Genomic DNA, 22429 nt, shown 5'->3' on the forward strand with positions numbered 1-22429 from the left:
CGGGCGGCTGCCCGCGCTCGCCCCACTGGAGGCGGAGCCAACGCCGCGCCCCGCTGAACAGGATTGGCTGCTGGGGAAGGGGGCGGGGCTCGCGGCCAGGGGGCGGGGCCTATCTTGGGTCGTAAATACGGCGCCACATGGCACTGGCTGGGGAGGGCGGAGGTGGAATGCGGAGGGCGCAGGCGCGTGGAGGGCGCCCCTCGGTCTCCGTGGCCCCTCCGGCGATCGCGACTTCTCGCGAGAAGAGGAGCGGGAGGCGGGGCTCCGGTGCCGGGGGCGGGGCCGGCGGAGGGGCGCCCTCGGGAGGGTCCGCGGGTCGCGAGACGGCGGCGGCGGCGGCGGCGGCGGCGGCAGAGGCGGGAGGTGAGGTGAGGTCAGGGGTGCCGGGCGAGGCGAGGGGCGCGCGGTGAAGTGAGGGGCGAGAGGCGCGGGTGAGGGTCGCGGGCGGGGGTCCCGGGCCAGGCGGTCCCTGCTCCTCCAGCTGCCCGGGCCGGTCCGGCGCCGCGGCCCCGGCCCAGCCCCCGCGCCGCCGCTGTGTGACCTTGGCCTGGCTCACACCTTCTCTGATCCCGGCCCTCGCGGGGAGGGGGAGACTGGGGACGGTGCGCGGGGCGCCCACCCTCAGGGAGGCTCCGCGCTCGGTCAGCTCCCGCTGTGGGCCGGTCCCCGCCCGGCTGCTGTCGCCCTGCGCGGGGGCCAGGCGGTCTGGCCCTGCTGGGGGACGGCGGCGGTGGGGGCATCCTCCTTCACGCTCATCCGCTTCCTTTCTGGGCTCCTCGGGAGTCTGGAAGGAAAATCAATAACTGTGCAGAGCCGGCAGAGATGCCGCAGTGTCCCGGAAGCCTTTCACCGGAGTGTCCCCGTGTGGGGACCCGCGGCGTGGCCGAGGTCCCGGGCTGACCCCTCCACCAGCTCCTCGGAGAGCTGGAGAGTTTCTCGGCATCCTCAAGCTGTGGGCATTTCCCTGTCGCCTGAGCTTGGCTTCCCGCGGTCTGCTGACCACTGACCACTGACAGCCACTGCAGACCCCGGGGATCCCGGCGGGTCTCGGAACACTGTCACTTAGATAACCCTTTGCTCCAGAAACAGCAGTTCTTCCTGGTCGAGGAGAGGAAACCATGTATTAGTCGCCAACAGTAGGACTTACATCCTCTCTTTGGGCTCCTGGCCACCAAGTCATTACTGACAAACCGTTGGCCGGAGCTGAGGTTCTGTCTGGCGCCCAGCACAACAAGCCATAGTGTTCCCTTGATCATTAAATTATTTGTTTTATAAATCGACGCCGGAGGGACTCCGGGGACTGGGGAGAAGGAGAATGTGAATTGCAGGCAGAGCGGGTACAAGTGCATCTTTCAGGGTGGTGTCCCCTGGAGTGTGGGTCCAGGCCGAGGGTGGCTGGGAGGTGGCTCAGCTGGTCATCACCTGCCCCCACACCAGGACACAGGCAGCCCTTCTCTGTGAATGTCTGGAGTGGGCAGTGTGAGTCAGGGCTGGTGTCTGGGTGGAAAATGAGAGAACACCGGGATGTTAGGAGATCGCTTATGTGAAGGTGGCACTGCTGTGAATGGGGAGCGTGCTACATGGAATTGCACAGATGGTTCGTTTTCTCGCAAATTAGTTGATAGGACTTTGGGCTGGCTTTTTCAGGCCAGCGGTCCTGGTCATTGTTACTCAGTGTGCGGCTGTGTCATCAGTTCAGCAAACACAGAGCTTCTGATCATCTGCAGGATGCCAGGTGGGACTGGCTGCTGGTGTGCAGTTAGCCTGACTTTAACATGGTGTGGCTGGTGCTGTCACCCAGGCACTTACAAAACGGTGAAGAAAGAGGAAGCAGCCAAGCTTATTTCTCGGTGTTGGAGAAGTTTTCCACGGCGGAGACGACTTGTGAATGGGACTTTGAAGGCTGAGTGAAGGTTGGGGAGAACATTCCAGGAGGAGGCAGCAGGGCATGCAGAGACGTGGAAGCGAATAGGACATTTGGGGGGCAGTGAGTCCCTGTATTCATTGTGGGAGGGGTTTGAGGATGAGGGTGGAGGCCGAGACTGGAAAGAGGTTTCTGACAGAAGGGTTTTGAATGCTGTTCTAGAGAGTTTGGATTTTTATCCCTTCAGTGAGGAGTAGTCGAGATTTTGGGTGGGATATGATAGAGCTGTGCTTCAGAAAAGTAACACTAGTGAGTCCGGAGGTGGGGAGGTGGAGACCGAGTTGGGCAGAGTCGTGGGGGCGTGGGTCCAGGACAGTGGCCAAGACGGCGCTGGCACCTGTGCTGAGGAGTGCTGGAGCGAGTTTGGAGAGGGGAGGGGCGAAACCGCATTTGATGGTTAGACTTGGAGAATTTGTGGTGTTTCTGGGCCATCCCACATGAGATGTGCTCTCATAGAGAAAGAGTGTGTCCCAGGATGGAATCTGGGAAATACCAGCTTGGAAGGGAAGAGTGGGGAGGAGAAGCCTGTCGGATGGCTGACATTGGATGTGCAGTTTATTGCCATTACTGCACATTCATCAAGGCTGGTGGGGATTCTCTTCTGGAAAGGTCTCCAGGCTGAGGTGCCATTCGTGGAAGAGAGACTAGTTATTGATCCTACTGAAACAAATGTAGCTAGTCTCTCATTTTTAAGAAAACTGGTATCTTATTTTTGATTTTCAAATTGTTTCTTTCTGCTTCTCTTAAGAAAGTAGTGGTTGGTTTCACACCTACTTAGTGTGTCTGTGGCTGCAGCCGGGGCTGATGTCCCCAGTCTCTTGCCAACAGACATACCTAATGATAACTGATTCAGTAACTCAGTACTTCCTGCAGTTAACCAAGGTGGTGGTTTCTGTGACTGTTGAGAGAACTTTAAAAATATTTCAGAGAGGAATGGGGAACACCGGGCAGAGTTGAATAGGGGGAGAGGGGAGCACAGCCACACACAACACAAGAGGATGAAGCGAATGCAGCCTGTTCGGCTCCAGAACACGACCAGCTGGTGCTTTCCCTTCCAGGCAGGAGAATGGAAGGGTCTTTGGGGAGTGTGTGTAGCCCAGAAGAAAGGACCTAAAAATAGTGACATCAGGGGTCCCCAGTCAGGAGGCCCTGCTGGATCACTTGCTAATGAAGCTCATAATTAATAACCCCCTCCCAGGTTCAGAGCTTCCAAGTTCTTTTAATCCCCCACCCCTTAAACAGGAACAGATAGCCAGGACACATGAGGAGACCTCTGATTCGGAAGATGGAGACCATGGAACACATTGGAGGCGGTGGAGAGTGTGGAGGAAGAAGACTTGAAAACAGACTGTCACTGATACACACTTGGAGATAAGAGACCATGTTGCATGCATGAGGCAAGAACAGGATGCTCTAAAAAAAGGAGTGTTCAAAGAACCAAAAAGAAGACTCTTGGATATAAAAAACACAATGGCAGAAATAAAAAATTCAGTTGGTGGGTAAAATATAAAGTGGAGGGACTTAGAGAGATGAATTGAAAAGCACAGAGATGGAAAATAAGAGAAAAAAGGAAATTAAAGGAGCAGATCAGGAGGCCGACAGCTGAAGAATAAGAGTTTCAGTAAGATGAACGTGGGAGGAAATCATCCACAGAATGGTACACGATAACCTCCTAGAACCAGAACTCTCTGCATAGAAGGGGCCCCTGAGGGACCAGCACCACGGATGAACATGCAGGTAGCCTTCTCTCTCCCAGTCTTGGTGGGTTCCTGTTTGGGGTATTCAGCGAGTGGGGAGCAAGTGTGGATGGTGAGGGGTGCCAAGTTTCCAACAGCGACTAGTGAGGGTTTGGGAAGCAAGAGAGCTATTTGGAAGTGCGTCTGAAGCTGTCGGTTCCGGAATTTAGGGAATGAGAGTTCAGATAGAGAGAGAGTGGAGGCATGCTGTTGTGAAATTTCAGAACTCTGAGACAAAGAGGATTGTGCCAGCTTCTAGAGAAACAGTAAAAACAGGCCACCAATAGGTCATCACAGAAGGAAGCAGAATGGCTTGAGGACCCATCTACAGCAACACCGGAAACTGGAAGACAAGAGAGCCTGGCTTTCAGAATGCTGAAGGAAAATATTTTCCACCTTGAACTTCATACTCAGGCAAAGGAGGGTAGAATAAAGATATTTTCAGACATGCTCCAAAAGTTCCCCTCTCCTGGACTTTAGTGAAGTGACTGGCAGGCATGCTCTCCCAGAATGAGGTGGTGAATCTGGAAAGGCAGAGCTAGAGGACACAAGATTTTCCTCAGAAGAGAGGTGAAAAGAATCCGCTAGATGAGCTGGAGAGATGAGGATGCCAGCCAGGCACCGGGCCTGGAGAGCAGGCGTCTCGTGACCCGAGCCGGTCAGAGGCTCCTCAAAGAGAGTTTTGGGGAAGGATGAAATTGATAGGGCACCTGATGCGCTGGAACATCTGGAGAGGAGATTTAGACGGTTGGCGGAGTTGGGGCTGGATTAGTGATAAGTACATAGAAAACAAAGCAAACGAGAACACAAGACTGTTATTAGTTGCAGGGAAAATAAACCGTTGTGCGGGAAAAGAAAAATAATTATGGTGTACTGAAGGCTCAGCTGTGAATAGCCTTTGCACAATGATAATCATTTATGTAAACATCGAATATTGCTCTAATTGAAATGATGATATGCCTGTCTGGAGAAGGTGCGGGGATGAGCAGGGCGTGGCTGTGGAACAGGTCGAGGGGAAGGAAGGGCGGCTGGGTTTCCACCTGCCATCGTGGGAGGTGAATAGATGATGCCCACATGGAGCAATCCGGTCAGGTTACCTCCTAGAGGAAGGAGGTACCACCAAAGGATTCAGCTAGAAGAATGAGGGAGAAGGATGGAGGTGGGTAATGGGAAAGGGATGGGGGCTGCTGTGTTTTGTAGTAAAGTCCTGAGAACGATTTAATCTTTAATATGTGTGCATCACATTGCTCAAGATAAAGACAGAGTCGCAGGAGGCGTCTGACTCTGGAGGGAGAGACCCTGATCTTGCCTCTGTCTTGTGCAGGGAGATCGCTCACCAGGCCCTTTTCTTATCAGGCGAGTTTGCTTGTTCTTATTTCCTCTTCCTTATTGTAATTGTTCTCTGTATCCTGTCTCCTAGCTATGGTTACATATCAGAGATTTGCCTCGTTTAGCTTTTTTTTTCTTTTAACTTGTTAAAAGGATTTTTAGACATATCCAAAAGTAGAGAGAATATTATTATGAACTCTTCCTTACCTGTCCCCCAGTTTCAGAGATTATGAAATCAGGGCCCCTCGTGTTTATCTGGTTATTGTTAGCATAACAACTCTTTGTTGAGTCCCTACTGTGTGCCGGGCACTGGTCTGAGCCCTGAGGCTGCAGCTGTGATGAACGGGCCAGGACCTGCCCTCTAAAGTGTATATTCTGTGCTGAGAGACAGACAGTGAGCACATAACCAGTGACTAGGTAGTGCTGGAGGTGACGACAAAGCCCTGGGGAAACAGCAGGGCTGGGGCTGGGGGTGGTCAGGGAGGCCTTCCCTGATGACGTGAGCTCTGAGCAGAGATCAGAAGGAAGGGGGGATTGAGCCGCAGGAAACCCCGGTGTAGGCCAGTGAATGCAGGTCAGGCAGGGGAGCCTGGTCAGAGTAGTTGATGAACAGCAAGGGGGCTGCTGTGGCTGCAGTGGGGCCAGTGGGGGGGGGGCAGTGGGAGAGATGAGAGTGTGGGATCCCAGTCATATAGGACTTGTCATGGGCCATTGTAAGGATGGGAAATGGGAAGCCATTAAACTCCAGTGATTGGAGAGTTTTGAGCAGAGACGGGACATGACCTGACTTTTAACAGAGTAACTGTGACCACTGGGTTGAAAATGGATTGTTTGGGCTCGAGAGCAGAAGCAGGGAGACTGTCGAGGCGGTTGCGGTAATGCAGGTGAGAGGGGATGGTGGCTTGGACAGGGCAGGGGGAGAGTTGGTGCGGTGGAGGGGCTGGGAGAGGTTAGAGTCTGCATCTGTTTCGAAGGTAAAGCCCCAAGCAGGTTCTTAAACTAATCATGGTAAATTTCTTATCATTATTTTCCCTTGAAATAATTTCTTTGACTTAACTCTGAGAAATGAGTTATTTGGATTCCAGAGTCAAATACCATGCAACAAACATCTGAGTCTTGTGAGGAATATGGAAATGTAGTAGACATGATCTGTGTCTTCTAAGAACTTGAACTCTAGTTTGGGAATATGGGACTGGTACATGGGCACTAGTATCCTGTCTACTTGTGAGATACGGACGGGGCTTGGAGACCAGGGACGGAGAGACCAGTGTGAGCAGAGACCCGTCTGTGCTGGGCCCGGCTCTGTGGGGAAGTTACTTCCCTTCAGAGGCCTAGTTCAGGCTCCATTTTCATTTAGGTCTTCTGGGATGTACATCAACCTTCCGTTCCCATCAATGTGACCATTTATTACTTATTTTTATGTGGATACAGTGTCAGATTTACTTCACGGGGTTAACTGAATACAAATGAAGTAATTTTATAAGCAAATAAACCCTAGGGAGGTACCTAGGTGGTACCTAGGGAAAGTCTGTCTTACAAAGGGGGTTTTAATCCAGCACCAGAGCGTCAGTTCCAGGGCTGGATGGCACAGGGTGCAGAGAGTAAATGTTGACACCGCTAACAGAAACTGTCCGAATTTCTGTTGACTACAGTGGTGGGAACCACAGTGAATTATTTGCCTTATATAGTGTTTGCAAAGCTGGAAGAGATGTAGGTAGTTTCTGGTCTTTTTGCCAGTAGCATAAATAAATAAAACTTGAAACATTCTTGGACTTCTTAATGAAGGTCATGTCAGTTGATTTAATGCTCAGAAGTTGGTTATTTGGACAAGAAGAAGCAAATTCTCTCAGAGATAAAGGTACTAAAAGTCTGAGTGTCTAGTAAAAACCAACCAATTCTGCATTAACTATATCCTGCAGAGGCTTGGTGGAGTGGAGTGGGTAGGAAGGTAGGCTCTCAAATCAATGGCCTGAGTTCAAATGCCCGCTCTGAACAGTTGCTAGCTTTGTAGACTTGGGCAAGTTGCCTGTTTTGCCCCAATTTCATCACAGTTAATGTGAGGATTAAATAAATTAATATATGCAAGGCCTTGTAACAACACTTTTGAAACATTAGCTATTATTATTATAGAATCAATTGAAAACATGCCGTTTTCTTTGACTGCTGGTAACTGGCTATTGGTAGAAAGCATGAGTCATAATAAAAATAACATGTTATATTTATATAATACAAATATTTGAGGGCCCGATGAAGGTGGAAAGATAAATCAGGCCAGTGGTATGGTCTAAAGAGGGTGTTATACTATTTTACAAAACACTCAGCTGCTATTTTCTCGTTTTCATACTCTCAGTGGCTCTGGTTAGCAGAAAGGCCCCTATTGGTCTTGTTTTATAGAGGAAGAATTGAACCTCAGACTTAAAGTGATGCCCCAGGCCGCCCTGGAAGACTGGAGTTGGCCTCAGAACTCCTGCCCTCTTCTCCCGGTCTCTAAATGTCTCTGTAGGACTTGGGTGCTGTGTTTTTATTCTGTATTGTGGAAATCAGAGCTGGTTCATGGCATTCATGTTGAAGAGAAGAGTTTTAGCTTCTGGAGATTGACTTAGGAAGACCACTAACATTTTTTTTCCTTGAAATCAAATGTATTGAGGTATAATATACACGTAGTAAAATGCACACATTTTAACTATATAGTTCAATGAATGTGGACGCATGTATCCACCTGTGTAAGTATCACCAAAATCATATCAGAACATTTCCATTACTCAGAGTTTCCTCCTGTTCCTTTGCAGTCTATGATTTCTGTCACTATTTTTGCCTGTTTCAGACTCCCTATAATTGGAATCCTGAGGTGTGTACTCTTGTGTCTGTGTTCTTTTGTTCAGCATAGTATCTGTAGATTCATCCATGGTGTTCCCTGTGTTGATGGGTGACTCAGTGGTTTGTTCTTTTTATTGCTAAGTAGTTTTCCACTGAATGAGTACACCACAGTGTGTTTATTCCTGTGCTTGTTGGTGGACCCCTGGATTGTTTTCAGTTTATAGCTGTTTTGAATAAAGCTGCAATGAGCATTCTTGTACAGGTCTTTGTGTGGACAATGATTTCATTCATGAATAGTATCTTTGGTGTTGTATCTAAAAGGCATCACCTTACCAAAGGTCATCTAGGTTTTCTCCTATGTTGTCTTCTAGGAGTTTTATAGTTTTGCATTTTACATTTAGATCTGTGATCTATTTTGAGTTAATTTTTGTGAAGCGAGTAAGGTCTGTATCTAGATTCTTTTTTTTTCCCCATGTGGATGTCCAGTTGTTCCAGCACCATTTGTTGAAGAGACAGACTATCTTTGCATCGTTGTGCCTTTGCTCCTTTGTTGAAGATCAGTTGATTGTATTTCTGGGTTCTCTGTTCTGTTCCATTGATCTATTTGTCTATTCTTTTGCCAGTACCACACTGTATTGATCACTGTAGCTTTATGGTGAGTCTTTTTTTTTTTTTTTTTTGTGAGGAAGATCAGCCCTGAGCTAACATCTGTGCTAATCCTCCTCTTTTTGCTGAGGAAGACTGGCTCTGAGCTAACACCTATTGCCAATCCTCCTCCTTTTTTTTTTTTCCCCCCAAGCCCCGGTAGATAGTTGCATGTCATAGTTGCACATCCTTCTAGTTGCTGTATGTGGGACACGGCCTCAGCATGACCGGAGAAGCGGTGCATCGGTGTGCGCCCAGGATCCAAACCCGGGCCACCAGTAGCAGAGCGCGCGCACTTAACCGCTAAGCCATGGGGCCGGCCCTATGGTGAGTCTTGATGTCAAGTAGCATCAGTCTAACAACTTTGCTCTTCTCCTTCAATATTGTGTTGGCTATTCTGGGTCTTTTGCCTCTCCGTGTAAACTTTAGAATCAGTTTGTTGATATCCACAAAATAACTTGCTAGGATTTTGATTGAGATTTCCTTGAATCTATAGATTAAGTTGGGAAGAATTGACACCTTGACAATATTGAGTCTTCCTATCCTTAGTCCTTTGAACATGGGGTATCTCTCTGTTTATTTAGTTCTTCTTTGATTTCATTCACCAGAGTTTTGTAGTTTTCCTCATACAGATCTTGTACATGTTTCGTTAGATTTATACCTAAGTATTTCATTGTGGGGTGTGCTTATGTAAATGGGATTGTGTTTTTAATTTCATATTTCCATTGTTCATTGCTGGTATATAGGAAAGCAGCTGACTTTTACATAGTAACCTTGTATCTTGCAACCTTGCTATAATCGCTTGAGCCCTTAAAATTTCATAGTTGGAAAATCATTGATAATCTAAGATTTGTATATCATGTTTTGATGGTCAGTTTGATTGCTCTTTAAATAGAGTCCCTAAGCATTATTATAGAATATCTACTTTTATGGATCTTGTAGAACCTTCGAGGAGCTGAAAAATCTGCTTGGTATTTTTTAATACCATCTTTTCTGACTTTTTCTTTTTTTTTGAGGAAGATTGGCCCTGCACTAACTTCTGTTGCCAGTCTTCCTCTTTTTCTTTTTTTCTTTGGTCCCCAAAGCCCCAGTACATAGTTGTATATCATAGTTGTAGAGTTGTAGCTCTTCCCTGTGGGATGCTGCCTCAGCATGGCTTGATGAGTGGTGAGTAGGGCCGCACCCAGGATCCGAACCAGCGAACCCTGGGCCGCTGAAGCAGAACGCGCGAACTTAACTGCTACGCCACTGGGCTGGCCCCTTTTCTGACTTTTTAAAAGTCTCAGCATAAAAAAAAATTTTGATCTCTATGCAAAAAAGGTTGATATCAGCTTTATTCGTAATAGCCAAAAAAAGGGAACTAACCCAAAAGTCCATCAATTGGTACATAGATAAACAAATAGTGGTGTAGCCATACAGTGGAATACTACTCAGCGGTAAAAAAAGAACTTACCACGGACACAAGCAACAACTTGGAAGAATCTCAAAAGCATCTTGCTAAGTGAAGGAAGCCATATAAGAGCCTACATCCTGTATAATTCTGTTTGTGTGACATTCTAGAAAAGGCAAAACTATAGGACAGAAAACAGATTGGCAGTTGCCTGGGGCTGAGTGTTGGGGGAGGATGAGGGAACTTTTGGGGTTGATGGAAATGTTCTGTATTTAATTGTAGCGCATCTTAATTGTAGTGTACATTTGCCAAAACTCATCAAACTATACAGTTAGAGAGAGTGAGTTTTATCGTGTGTAAATCAGACCTCAATAAACCTGATTAAAAAACAGAAAGAAAAGCAGAGGTGCCAAAGTGATTTAATCAGGAAAGGATGTTTGTTTTTTTTAAAACAAATTGTGCTGGAACAACTGGGTATCTATATGGGAAGAAACGAATCGCAACCCCTCCCTCTGGAATACCTGTGTTGGATAGTGGCCAGAGTTCTCTGTAGTTAACATTCCTTTCCACGGTGGCAAATACATTAGTTTCCATTTCTTAACACTTACAGTTCAGTTCTCACTGGCTTGATCACTTCTATCTATAATACGTAGTAAACGCACACACACACACAACCAACCCCAGTCCAAATGACAAAGCAAATATATATGTTAGTCCGGGTTCCCAGAGAAACAGAACCAATAGGACGTGTGCATATGTGTGTGTACAAAGAGATTTGTTATAAGGAATTGGCTCACGTGATTGTGGAGGCTGAGAAGTTCAGAGCCAGGAGAGCTGATGGATGTTCCATCCGAAGTCTGAAGGCCTGAGAACCAGGAGAGCTGATGGTGTAAGTTCCAGTACAGTCCGAGTCTGAAGGCAGGAAACCGATGTCCCAGCTCGAAAACAGTAAGGCGGAGAGAGGGAATTCTCTCTTCCTCCTCCTTTTTGTTTTATTCAGGCCTTCAACAGATTGGATGAGGCGCACCCACACTGGGGAGGGCCATCTGCTTTCCTCAGTCTACTGATTCAAGTGTTCATCTCATCCAGAAACACGCTCACCTCACAGACATGCCCAGAATAATGTGTGACAACTATCTGGGCAACCCGTGGCTCAGTCGAGTTGACACATATAATTAACCAGCATATAACGCTTGACCTTTTGGACTAGTTCTGCCGTAAATGTGTGCAAAATGCCCTTCTATAGGTCTTAATGTGGGTCTGGCTATGTGCCCCTCTCTTCCAGATCAGGATGACACGCACCTGGATGTGAGGGAGCTCAGCCCCCAGCTGTCTGCTACAGACCACCCTCTCTTTCCTCTCATTTTTGCCTGCTCTTGGGGTGAGGGCTGCTTCGGACCAGTGGCCTTACGTGGGCAGCCAGTGTGGGGAGCTTGCTTCCTGGGGCTACCAAGTGTGCCCCTGGCATCATACCCTGCCATGTTGTGTGCATGAAAAGAAATGCTTAACCAGCTCACCCTCAGCTAAGAAACAGTGCTGTCTGCCTAGCCACAGTGTTTGGGGTTAAACCTGACCTGATTCTTGATCGGTAGCGTTTCTGAGGCCTTTGACAAAGCCGTTATAGAAAACCAGCCCCTGGAAGGTGAGGCTTTGGGATGAGACTCTGCCATCAGTTCTCTTGCAGGAGACAGAAGCTGGGAACTGACACGCAGCAGGCCAGCTGTAAATCATGTCCTCTGTGAAGCCTCTCCAGGCTCCGCTTCTTCAAAACTTGTGGGGCTGTTTGTTGACTGCTTTCTGAAATAGTGGGAGATTTACGTTTGGAAATAATGCCCTTATTGTTAGAATGAAAAATTACTTTATGAGGTCAGTGTTGTCCCCTGACATGCTTTTGAAGAGGTCAGGACCACGACCTTGGCTGGCTTTCCCCACCGTGCTTCTCTCATCCCAGAAGGCACTGAAGTGCTATCCAGAGCATCTGGCTTGAGCTGCCTGGGTACCTGGGCCAGAAATTCCTAGATGTCCCATTCCCTTTTAAAAAGTAAACCTCGTTGTTGGCTGTGCTCTCTGGTAGTCTTTTTCTCTTTCTCTTTGCAGTTCTAAGAAACTGTGAACTGATGGTCCATGCGTGTTTTAAAGTAGCCACAGCCCTTTCCTTCACAGGACTGCCCCCACAGGCCGTTTAATGCACTCAGCCCGTCCTGTTTCCACAACTGCTGTTTATGTGGCTTGTTTGAGGTTAGAAATGACAACACAAAGGACCGCCCTTGTTCCTTGATGTTAAAAATGAGCCATGGCCTCAGCCTCATCGGTAACTGCTGTCTCAGCGTGGTGTTTAGGTGGTCGTCACCTTGATTTGGAAAGGCCTGGAAAGGGCTGCAGCCGAAGCAAACCTAGTTCCATGGAGGACTGCAGGGTGAGACAAGGCTCCCGGGACCAGCCTCGCCGTTGACTAACTAGACACATGGGGTTTGGGCTGCCTCAGAGGCAAGACCTGTCTTGTTTTCATGCACCCACCTGCCCATTATCAATTTTTAAAACTAATGTTTGTCTAATAAACAAAAGTCAGCCTGTTGAGCTTTGGTGCAAGGTTGTGAGGGTAAGTTGTTTCAGTGGCAGGCTCTGAGTTCAGCCTCTGTTACAATTCTCAACCAGATTTAAAGCCTTTTTTTTTTTTTTTTGACATACTGTCCTGCATTTTGCTTTATTCATTCAACAATACCTCTTGGAAGTTCGCCCAAGTCCACTGTTATAGCTCTAACTCATTCTTTTTTTTCCAATTTTTTTATAGCAGTAAAATACACATAAAATTTATCATCTTAACCACTTTTAAGTGTTCAGTTCAGTGGTGTTCACGTTGTTGTGCAACCATCACCACCATCCATCTCCAGAACTTGTTCATCTTCCAAAACTGAAACTCTGTGCCCATTAAACACTGACTCCCCATCGCCCTCCGCTAGCCCTTGGCACCCACTCTTCTACTTTCTGTCTCTCTGAATCTGACTCCTCTGGGGACCTCATATAAGTAGAATCATGCAGTATTTGTCTTTTTGTGACTGGCTTATTTTACTTAGCATAATGTCTTCAAAGTTCATCCACGTTGTAGCAGGTGTCAGAATTTCCTTCCTTTTTAAAGCTGACTGATATTACATTGTATGGATGGAGCACGTTTTATTTATCCATTTCTTCTTCAGTGGACAGTTGGGTGCTTCCATCTTTTAGCTATTGTGCATAGTGCTGCTATGAACATGGGTGTGCGGATATCTCTTTGAGACCCTGCTTTCAATTCTTTTGAGTATAGACTCAGAAGTGGAATTGCTGGATTAAATTATATCATAATTTTATATGGTAATTCTATTTTTAATTTTTTGAGGAACCTCTACACTATTTTCCACAGTGGCTGCATCATTTTACAATCCCACCAACAGTACACCAGGGTTCAAATTTCTTTACATCCTCACTAATACCTGCTATTTTCTGGGGTGTTTTTTTTTTTTTTTTTGGTAGCCATCCTAATAGGTGTAAGGTGGTATCTCATTGTGGTCTTGATTTGCATTTCCCTAATAGTTAGTGATGTTGAGCGTCTTTTCGTGTGCTTATTGGCCATTTGTATGTCTATTCAAGTCCTTTGCCCGTTCTTGAATCAGGTTGTTTGATTTTTTTTTTCTTGTTGAGTTTTATGAGTTCTCTAAATATTCTGGATGTTAATCCCTTATTGTATATATGATTTACAAACATTTTCTCCCGTGCTGTGGGAGCCTTTTTACTCTGTGGATAGTGTCTTTTGATGCACAAAAGTTTTTAATTTGCATGAAGTCCAATTTGTCTATTTTTGTTGTTGTTAATGCTTTAATTTCTTATTGTTGTGTATCTTTTTTAAAAGGAAAATTGTTTTTTCTGATAGTAAAGAACAATAAATGCTCAATATTAACAAAAGCAGATTTAAATACAGAAAGCCATAAAGAAGTAAGTCAGAATCACCCAAACACCCACTCTCCAGGGGTATTCACTGACACTATCTCGGAGCTGGGCGGTGGTGGTGGTGCCCTTGACCCCTGTGTGGAGGCCATGCTCACCACATGACTGGATCGTACCTGGTAATTTTCCCTGCAGCTGCCCGCAGGGAGAGGCTGTGCTGTTCACGGGAGTGATCTAATCTGCGTGATGTAAGTTACAAGTCTCATTATAAATCAATCAATTCAGTCGCTATTCAAAAAAAGCTGCAGATCTGCTGTGCTGATGAGGAAGGAGCCCTGGGATGATGCTGCGTGACCTGCTGCTGGCCCAGGCAAGACAGAGATAAATCAGCTGGGCTCCTCATTCCTCCTCTGGAGTCAGTGCCCATCATACTTCAGTAGGTTATTGATTGACTGAGAACAAGACTTTAGACAGGAAATGTATTAAAGACTAAAAGATTGTTACGTTTGGTGCTAATACAACAAATGAGGAAAGCATTAGAGTGACTTTAATTTCATCAAACATCTTCATGTTAAAAGAAGACACGCTTTCTTTGAACTTGAGAAGGACACTCGGGACGGTTAACAAAGAACCATCAAGGGAGTCCGTTCCGCCTCTGCCGGCTTCGATGAGCCTAACGGGAGCGGGTGGGGCCGGTTCCAGGCTGACGTCCCTTCTGCGCAGGGACTCCTTCCCACTGGAACCCTGGTTCTGGGAGGTGCTCTTTGCCTCAAGGACTAGTGCCTTCGTTGGGTCAGAAAAGCCAGGATACCCCTGCGTGTTTGTGGCAGAGACACAAGAGTCAGCGGCTGAACTCCTAAGGAAGCGTGAGCCTTCCAGGCCCGCTCTGTCGACCAGATCTAACTTGGAATAAGAAGAAACTGGTATGTGTGACTTCAGTCCCTGGGGAGAGCTGGGAAAGCATGGGCGGGTGTGCACGTGTGCGTGTGTGAGTGTGTGAAGTCCAACCATGACTGCTGCATAAATACTTGTTAAGTGGAATACCTTGGCTGCGGAAGGGAAGGAACTGTTGATGTATGCACCCATGTGGATGAATCTCAGCGTACATACTGTGTGATTCCATGTATATAACACTCTAGAAAGTACAGCCTGATTTGTAGTGACAGAAAACAGATCAGCACTTGTGGGAGGGGAGGGGCGGGGGGGAGAAGATTATGAGGGGCTTGAGTAAGCTTTTGGGGTGATGGAGATGTTCACTGTCTGCTGTAGCGATGGTGTCCAGGTGCAGACATACCTCACATCATCAGGTTGTACATTTTAAATAGGTGCCTTGTGTGCCGGTTATACCTTGCTAAAGCTGTTTGGAAGAAAGAGGACTTTCAACAGTAAGAGAGCTGAGGGCGTGTGTGTGGAGCTTGACTTTTAGAGTCAGACTTGAATTCAGAAGTTGCTTTGACATCTCTGAGCCTCAGTTTCCTCAGCTGGAAGACGGTTCACTGCCCTCCCTGAGATTGTGTGCAGAGGGTGTGAAGTGACATGCAGTGTACACTTCTCTTCTCAGTGCCTGGCACATTGGAAGAGCTCATCAAATGGCAGTTGCTATTACCAAGACATTATCACTATATATATTGTTATTATCCTAAGAATATTTTGACCATGTCCTTTCCTTGCAATTAAACTGAAACTTATTAAATTATCAATAAAGAGAGAGTTTTTACAAAAGGTTGTAGGCACTGACATTGGTTAATGTGCATATACTACTTCTCGGCTGAAAAGTAAGCCAAGGTGCGTGGGTGTCAGGCCTGGTAGAACCAGAACTTGTCTGGTTCTCAGCGTTCCGTATACGTGGAGGACGGCACGATCCTTAGTCTGTGGCTCATGCCTGTGTCCTCGGCGGGGACTCTGTGTGACTCGACTCATCATCACACTGCTTATGGGTCTTTTTTTTTTTTTTTTTTTTTTTATTTTATTTTTCCCCCCAAAGCCCCAGTGGATAGTTGTATGTCGTAGCCGCACATCCTTCTAGTTGCTGCATGTGGGACTTGGCCTCATGATGAACGGAGAAGTGGTGCCTCGATGCACACCCGGGATCCGAACCCGGGCCACCAGCATCGCAGCGCGCGCACTTAACCACCAAGCCACAGGGCCGGCCCTGCTTGTGGGTCTTGATCTTAAAATTGGAAACTGATCTCTCAAATCACTTGACATTTGAAGTCACTTTTTCTCTTTGCTGCTTTCTCAGCCTTGGGTAAACCTTTTGTTTTGATGTGGTTTCACCTTTATCTCTAGAAACTGTTCACCTTTTTACATCCTTGATGACGTGGGTTCTTAGGATCTAACTTTAGGGCCGGCCCTGTGGCTTGGTGGTTAAGTGCGCGTGCTGCAATGCTGGTGGCCCGGGTTCGGATCCCGGGTGCGCATCGAGGCACCACTTCTCCGTCCATCCTGAGGCCGAGTCCCACATACAGCAACTAGAAGGATGTGCAGCTATGACATACAACTATCTACTGGGGCTTTGGGGGGAAAAAATAAAATAAATAAAATCTTTAAAAATAGGCTGTAGGGGCCCGCTCGGTGGCTCAGCGGTAAAAGTTTGTGCGCTCCACTTCGGCAGCCCAGGGTTCACGGGTTCGGATCCCTGGCACAGACCTGCGCACTGCTTGTCAAGCCATGCTGTGGCAGTGTCCCATATAAAGTAGAGGAAGATGGGCACAGATGTTAGCCCAGGGCCAGTCTTCCTCAGCAAAAAGAGGAGGATTGGCAACAGATGTTAGCTCAGGGCTACTCTTTCTCAAAAAAAAAAAAAAAAGGCTGTAACCTTGTGTGGTCATAGCCACTGAAAGGGTATTTGAAGCTGGTGTAGTGCTGCTTGCTCTTATTCCCTGATGCCCACGACGTACTCAGAGGGGACCAGCTAAATGGCCAGCAACAGTTGTGTAAGAGACAAGCAGGATATTTCACTTCCAATCCCAATAGTTTCCACGAGTATGATGCAGTTATTACCATCACAGTGTGTAATAATTATATAATAAATGTATAATGTATAATAAATACGAAGCTGTGCGTCACCCTGGCACATGGGTGAGGGGAGATGTGACCACCACCCCCCAGGGTAGTGATCGGCCAGGTTTCTCTGCACTCTCGGCTGGGTGTCCTTTTCTGGGGGGCTCAGAATTGAGAGCTCTGGGGGCTCAGGAAATACTAGGTGAGAGTGACAATGACCAGAGAATGACCATCTCAGCAGCTTTCTTGCAAAAGCCCACACCTCCCTTTGTGCGCTCACACACACACGTCTTCTGTGAGTAGTGTTACTTTTCTCCATTAGAAAAAGATGAATGAAGAGTAAACAAAAGCTTCAGAGGTGGATGGGGATTGCATCCAGATCTCAGCCTCATGAACTTCTAGGTTCATTTCATGAGGTTGTATTAGGTGCCAGGTACACAGCCGAATGTGTACAAGAACTGTAGACTCAGAGAAGTGCACGCTGGGAGAGGCCGCGAGAGGGTGCGTGGTGCGGGCCTCTCCCCTAGAACGCCCCCCAGACCTGATCCGTCTGTGCTCTGATGGTGCAGTGACAGTGGGCCCAGTATGTCTTAAAAACAGCCTGTTCTGGGTTTGGGCCATTTGTAATTGTGAGTATGTTCCTTCTTTCGTTGGGCAAATTCGGTTTCTGGGTTTGTCTTCTGCAGCTGCACGGGAGAAGCCTGCTCCCTCTCCCACTTGACAGCACTCCAGGTAGCTGAAGCCCCGACACGCGTGTCCTCTGGCCTAACAGGCCCCGCCCTTGCAGCTGCTCCTCTTTCGCAGGTGCCGGGAGGGAGGAGAATCAGGCCCCGCCCTTGCAGCTGCTCCTCTTTCGCAGGTGCCGGGAGGGAGGAGAATCGGAGACTTGTCAGCAGCCCGCTGTGATCAAATGCCCGAGGAGAGGCAGGGACCCACCCAGCAGACACCCGCGTAACCTTAACAGCTACCCAGAGTACAAGGAGGGGGTACATGCCAGAGCATAGGGGTGCAGATCTAGAACTTTTCCAGAAACCTCAGATGATCAGGTCACACTCACTATTTGTCTTTACCCTCCGTTCCTGAAAGGGCGGTAAGATGGACCAGTCACAAATATGGGAGAGAGAGATGAATTTGACCACTGGAAAAGTTTAGTGCCTTCTGGGGACCGGTGAGGGTGACTAGCATTGTTTCCTAGGGCGTGGCTGATGTGACAGGACTGCCGTGAGTGCAGGTGGCTGGTTTCCTGTAAGAACCACACAGAGGCCAGGTACAGTGGGTCTGCACCTGCAGGTTTGTGTGTGTGAATGCGAAACGGCACTGCATTCACTTTTTTTGTCTACCTCATCCCTTTTGCCTTGTATCCAATTCATATGTGTCACTCTCCCATCCTGTGTGGTTGCTTATTTTTGAGCTACGTGGATAGCTGAACGTTTATCCCAGTTTCAGTGTCCATCTCTGTATTTTCAACTCATCTTTCCAGCCTGTCTGCTCATCTTTCTGAATCCAGATTCTGGGAGAACCTGGACTCGGTGGCAGAGTGGGCCAGATATGGTGCCGGTAGCTTGGGGGATTGGACCCTATGGGGAAAAGAGTCTAGCAGAAGATATTAGGTAAGCTGGGTGACACACTGGCTGAGGGATCTGGCAGGGGACTACGGGCATGTTGGCCCTGCGGGTGACCTCTTTTTTTTTTTTAATTAATTTTATTATTTTTTTTTTTTGTGAGGAGGATCAGCCCTGAGCTAACGTCCATGCCAGTCCACCTCTTTTTGCTGAGGAAGATTGGCCCTGAGCTAACGTCTGTGCCCATCTTCCTCCACTTTTTGTGGGACGCCGCCACAGCATGGCCTGACAAGTGGTGCGTCGGCGTGCGCCCGGGATCCGAACCTGGGCCACCACCAGCAGAGCGCACACACTTAACCGCTACGCCACGGGGCCGCCCCCGATGATTAATGTTTGCATGACTGGTGTTTCCCATCCTTGGGGAGGGGAGGAAGCAGAATGCCAACTGGCCCCGACTCCTGCCACCTCAGTCCATCCCAGTGGTACCAGGCGGGAGTGGGGGCAGCTCCCTCTGGTCCTTGCTGTCTGCAGGGGAGGGAAGTCAGAGTGTGACTGCCCTACGTTGTACTGTCGCCTTCTGCCTGTTGGTGCCAGGTGTGGTCAAGGCTCAGTTCCCCACTAGACCACACTGAGACCACCCTGGAGGGGGAGTCGGAGCACCCACCACCTGCATCCATGGGCAGGGTGGGAGGTCAGCTCCCTGCTCAGCCCCGCAGACACTGCCCGTTGGGGTGGAGCACTGCCTGTGTCTGCCAGGGAGGGATGAGAGATCAGCTCCTAGCTCAGCTCTGCCAACAGACATGGTGCCTGTGAGGGGACAGGAGAGTGCCACCTGCCTTTGCGGGGCAGGGGGTAGGATGGAAGATCAGCTCTCTGCTTGGCCCTGCTGAAATTGTAGGGGTGGGTGTGGGTTTTCCACTGGTGTTTGGCTTAAGTAGAGTGGGTATTGCCAAAAAGATTTTTCTGCTCTTAGGTTACTGCAGAGTTAGGAACAGTTTCCAAGACTCCTTTATGACACCAGTAGAAAGTGTGGGATGGGTCCCCAAGACCACCCTCAGGTTAGAGAATTAAGTAAAAGAACTCACAGAACCCACTGAAAGATGTTGTACTCACAGTTATGGTTTATTACAGCAAAGGAGTCAGATTCAAGTCAGCCAAGTGAAGAGACGCAGGGGGCAGAGTCCAGGAGGGTCCCCACGCGGAGCTTGCAGTTGTCACCTCCCAGCAGAGGCCTGGACAGTGCTGACTTCCCGGCATCGATGTGTGATGACACGCACAGAGTATTGCCTGCCAGGGAAGCCCCCTGAGCCTTGGTGTCCGGAGTCTTTACTGGGGCTTTGTCATGTAGACGTGTTGACTCCCAACGTGGCTGACCTCAGTCTCCAGCCCCTGGAGGTCAGAGGTTGAGCTAATACCAAGTGGCCCACAGCCCTCACCTGAAATCACATTCTTAGGCTATCTAGTGTGGCCCAAGGCCCCCAGGTAAACAGAGACGCTCCTGTCAGGCAGGACCTTCCAAGGGCCCAGAGATCCCCTCCCAGGAGCCGAGGGAAGGGCAGAGCTCTCTGGGCGAGGTTAAATCCTTTACAACACAGCCACCCTTTCCCATCCTTGGGCTGAACTCTTGGGAGCAGACTCTTCTTGGAGCTTTTTCTCCTGTGCCTGTTGGCTGTTCAGGGTCTGTGGCTTCTGCAGCGCCCTGTCTGGGATGTGTGGGAGACAGTGAGGAACCTGGCAAACTCACCCCCTTGTCGCTCCTCACGTCCGCACGTCCCTAGACTGTTCGCCTCTTCTTCCCTCCTGTCAGCGTCTTCCTGTGCTTGTTGGTTGTGTAATGTCCATAGTTCTTTAGTTACAAGGGACAGATCTGGGAGGAGTGGGGCTGCTCCATCTGGGTGGAACCAGACGTGTCACCAGGCAAGGCGTCATAGATGTGGGATGTGGCCTGCACTATGCTTTACCTTCTTGTTACCGTTTTTTGTTTCGCCGTCCTGCCTCTCCTTTTGTCCTCGGCGCCCCCCCCACAGGGGTCTGCGTTCCACACAGTGACTGCTCTGTCAGGCCTCCCCTTCTTTGGTGCAGGGGTACAGGATCTCCAGTCTCCTCGTCAGTCACACTCGTCTCTTAGGCCTGTCTAAGCAGCGTGAGTCACGATACACGGAGAAGTCGAAGCTCCTGATCAGGCAGCTTAACAAAATCCAACTCGTGGAGGGTGGAGGTGGGAGGGGGAGAAGCAGGGCGGATGACGGCGGAGTGGGGAGAGGATCTGAGACACCAGCCAGCACCTGTCCCCTCAGGATCTAAGACGGCAGGAGGAAGCCTCAGCTGGACCTTCATCTTTAACGTAGTTTTTCATTGCCTTTCCAGGTGCCCGAGAGTGCAGTGTCCAGTCTCTACATGAAGCTCAAGTGAAAGGATACGGGTGCCAGGGCCCCACGTCCACGGACAGAATGACCAAGACCCGGCTCTTCCGCCTGTGGCTGGTCCTGGGCTCTGTCTTCATGATCCTCCTGATCATCGTGTACTGGGACAACGTGGGCACCGCCCACTTCTACCTGCACACTTCCTTTTCCAGGCCGCATCCCCTGGAGCCCCTCCCGACCCCCGGGCAGGGGGAAGAGAAGGAGTTCACATCAGACGTGGACGAGTTTTTGGAGAAGCTCTTCAGTGCCGGCATGAAGCAGAACGTCCTTTCCGGTAGAAAGACAGAGCAGCCCTCCCAGCTGGCCTCCAGCAGGCCTGTGCTGAGCAACATGGAGGAGAGGGTGAGGGGCTATGACTGGTCCACCCACGATGCCCAGCAGAGCCCAGACCTGGACAGGCGGCAGGCCGAGAGGAGGAGCGTGCTGCGGGAATTCTGCGCCAACGCGAGCTTCGTGTTCCCTACCAAGGAGCGCTCCTTCGATGACATCCCCAACTACGAGCTGAATCACCTCATTGTGGACGACCGCCATGGGGTCATCTACTGCTACGTGCCCAAGGTGGCCTGCACCAACTGGAAGCGCGTAATGATTGTCCTGAGCGAGAGCCTCTTGGACCAGGGCGCCCCCTATCGCGACCCCCTGGACATCCCCCGGGAGTACGTCCACAACTCCAGCACCCATCTCACTTTCAACAAGTTTTGGCGTCGCTACGGGAAGTTCTCCCGCCACCTCATGAAGATCAAGCTGAAAAAGTACACCAAGTTCCTCTTTGTGCGGGACCCCTTCGTCCGCCTCATCTCGGCCTTCCGCAGCAAGTTTGAGCTGGAGAACGAGGAGTTCTACCGGAAGTTCGCCATCCCCATGCTCAAGATGTACTCCAACCACACCAGCCTGCCCGCGTCGGTCAGCGAGGCCTTCAGCGCGGGCCTCAAGGTGTCCTTCGCCAACTTCATCCAGTACCTGCTGGACCCCCACACCGAGAAGCTGGCGCCCTTCAACGAGCACTGGAGGCAGGTGCACCGCCTCTGCCACCCCTGCCAGATCGACTACGACTTTGTGGGCAAGCTGGAGACCCTGGACCAGGACGCGGCCCAGCTCCTCCGGCTCCTCAAGGTGGACAAGCTTCTCCACTTCCCCCCGAGTTACCGGAACAGGACTGCCAGCAGCTGGGAGGAGGACTGGTTTGCCAAAATCCCCCTGGCCTGGAGGCAGCAGCTTTACAAACTCTATGAAGCAGATTTTGTTCTCTTTGGCTACCCCAAGCCTGAAAACCTGCTTAGAGACTGAAGGCATTAGGGGAAAATCCCCAACACCAAAAAAAAACCCTGCTCGTGTTGTTACTTTAAAACCGAACGAAGGGTCTGCCATACCACGACCATCTTCTGAGGATGGCGATGGGTCGCCACATGTATTTTTTTATGGCTTCTTTTCCCTCCCCATTTGACACATTGCAGAATTCCACAGTGCTCCTGTTGACGAGGCAGCTGGGAACTCCCCACAACCACACCCACACTCCAGTTTTTAAACTAACGTACAATTTTGCAATCTAGACTGTTTACTCCACTGCCTATCATTCATTGAGTACTGTGTTAATATTGTTTTTTAAGATTAATATATTTCAGATATTTAATATGAAAAGTGGAGAAGGAAATGATGGAGTAAAATGTTACATCTGCTCGTTC

General features: G+C 49.1%; 1 protein-coding gene across 3 annotated transcripts; it reads left to right on the forward strand.

Annotated features, from left to right (window-relative positions):
• The first annotated feature begins 315 nt into the window (after window positions 1-315).
• On the forward strand, window positions 316-22429 carry CHST12 (carbohydrate sulfotransferase 12). 3 transcript variants are annotated; one of them, XM_087417477.1, is made up of 2 exons: window positions 316-368; window positions 20692-22429. In XM_087417477.1, the coding sequence occupies exon 2, from the start codon at window positions 20775-20777 to the stop codon at window positions 22032-22034; it is 1260 nt and encodes a 419-aa protein (XP_087273603.1). In that variant the 5' UTR covers window positions 316-368; window positions 20692-20774; the 3' UTR covers window positions 22035-22429. The 3 variants fall into 3 exon arrangements, with proteins under 3 accessions (XP_087273603.1, XP_087273605.1, XP_087273604.1); XM_087417479.1 differs by having other exon boundaries at window positions 331-363; XM_087417478.1 differs by lacking the exon at window positions 316-368 and adding an exon at window positions 13753-14682.

The sequence above is a fragment of the Ceratotherium simum genome, chromosome 26 (genome assembly GCF_057802395.1).
Source record: "Ceratotherium simum simum isolate JZ-2026a chromosome 26, ASM5780239v1, whole genome shotgun sequence".
NCBI lineage: Eukaryota > Metazoa > Chordata > Mammalia > Perissodactyla > Rhinocerotidae > Ceratotherium > Ceratotherium simum.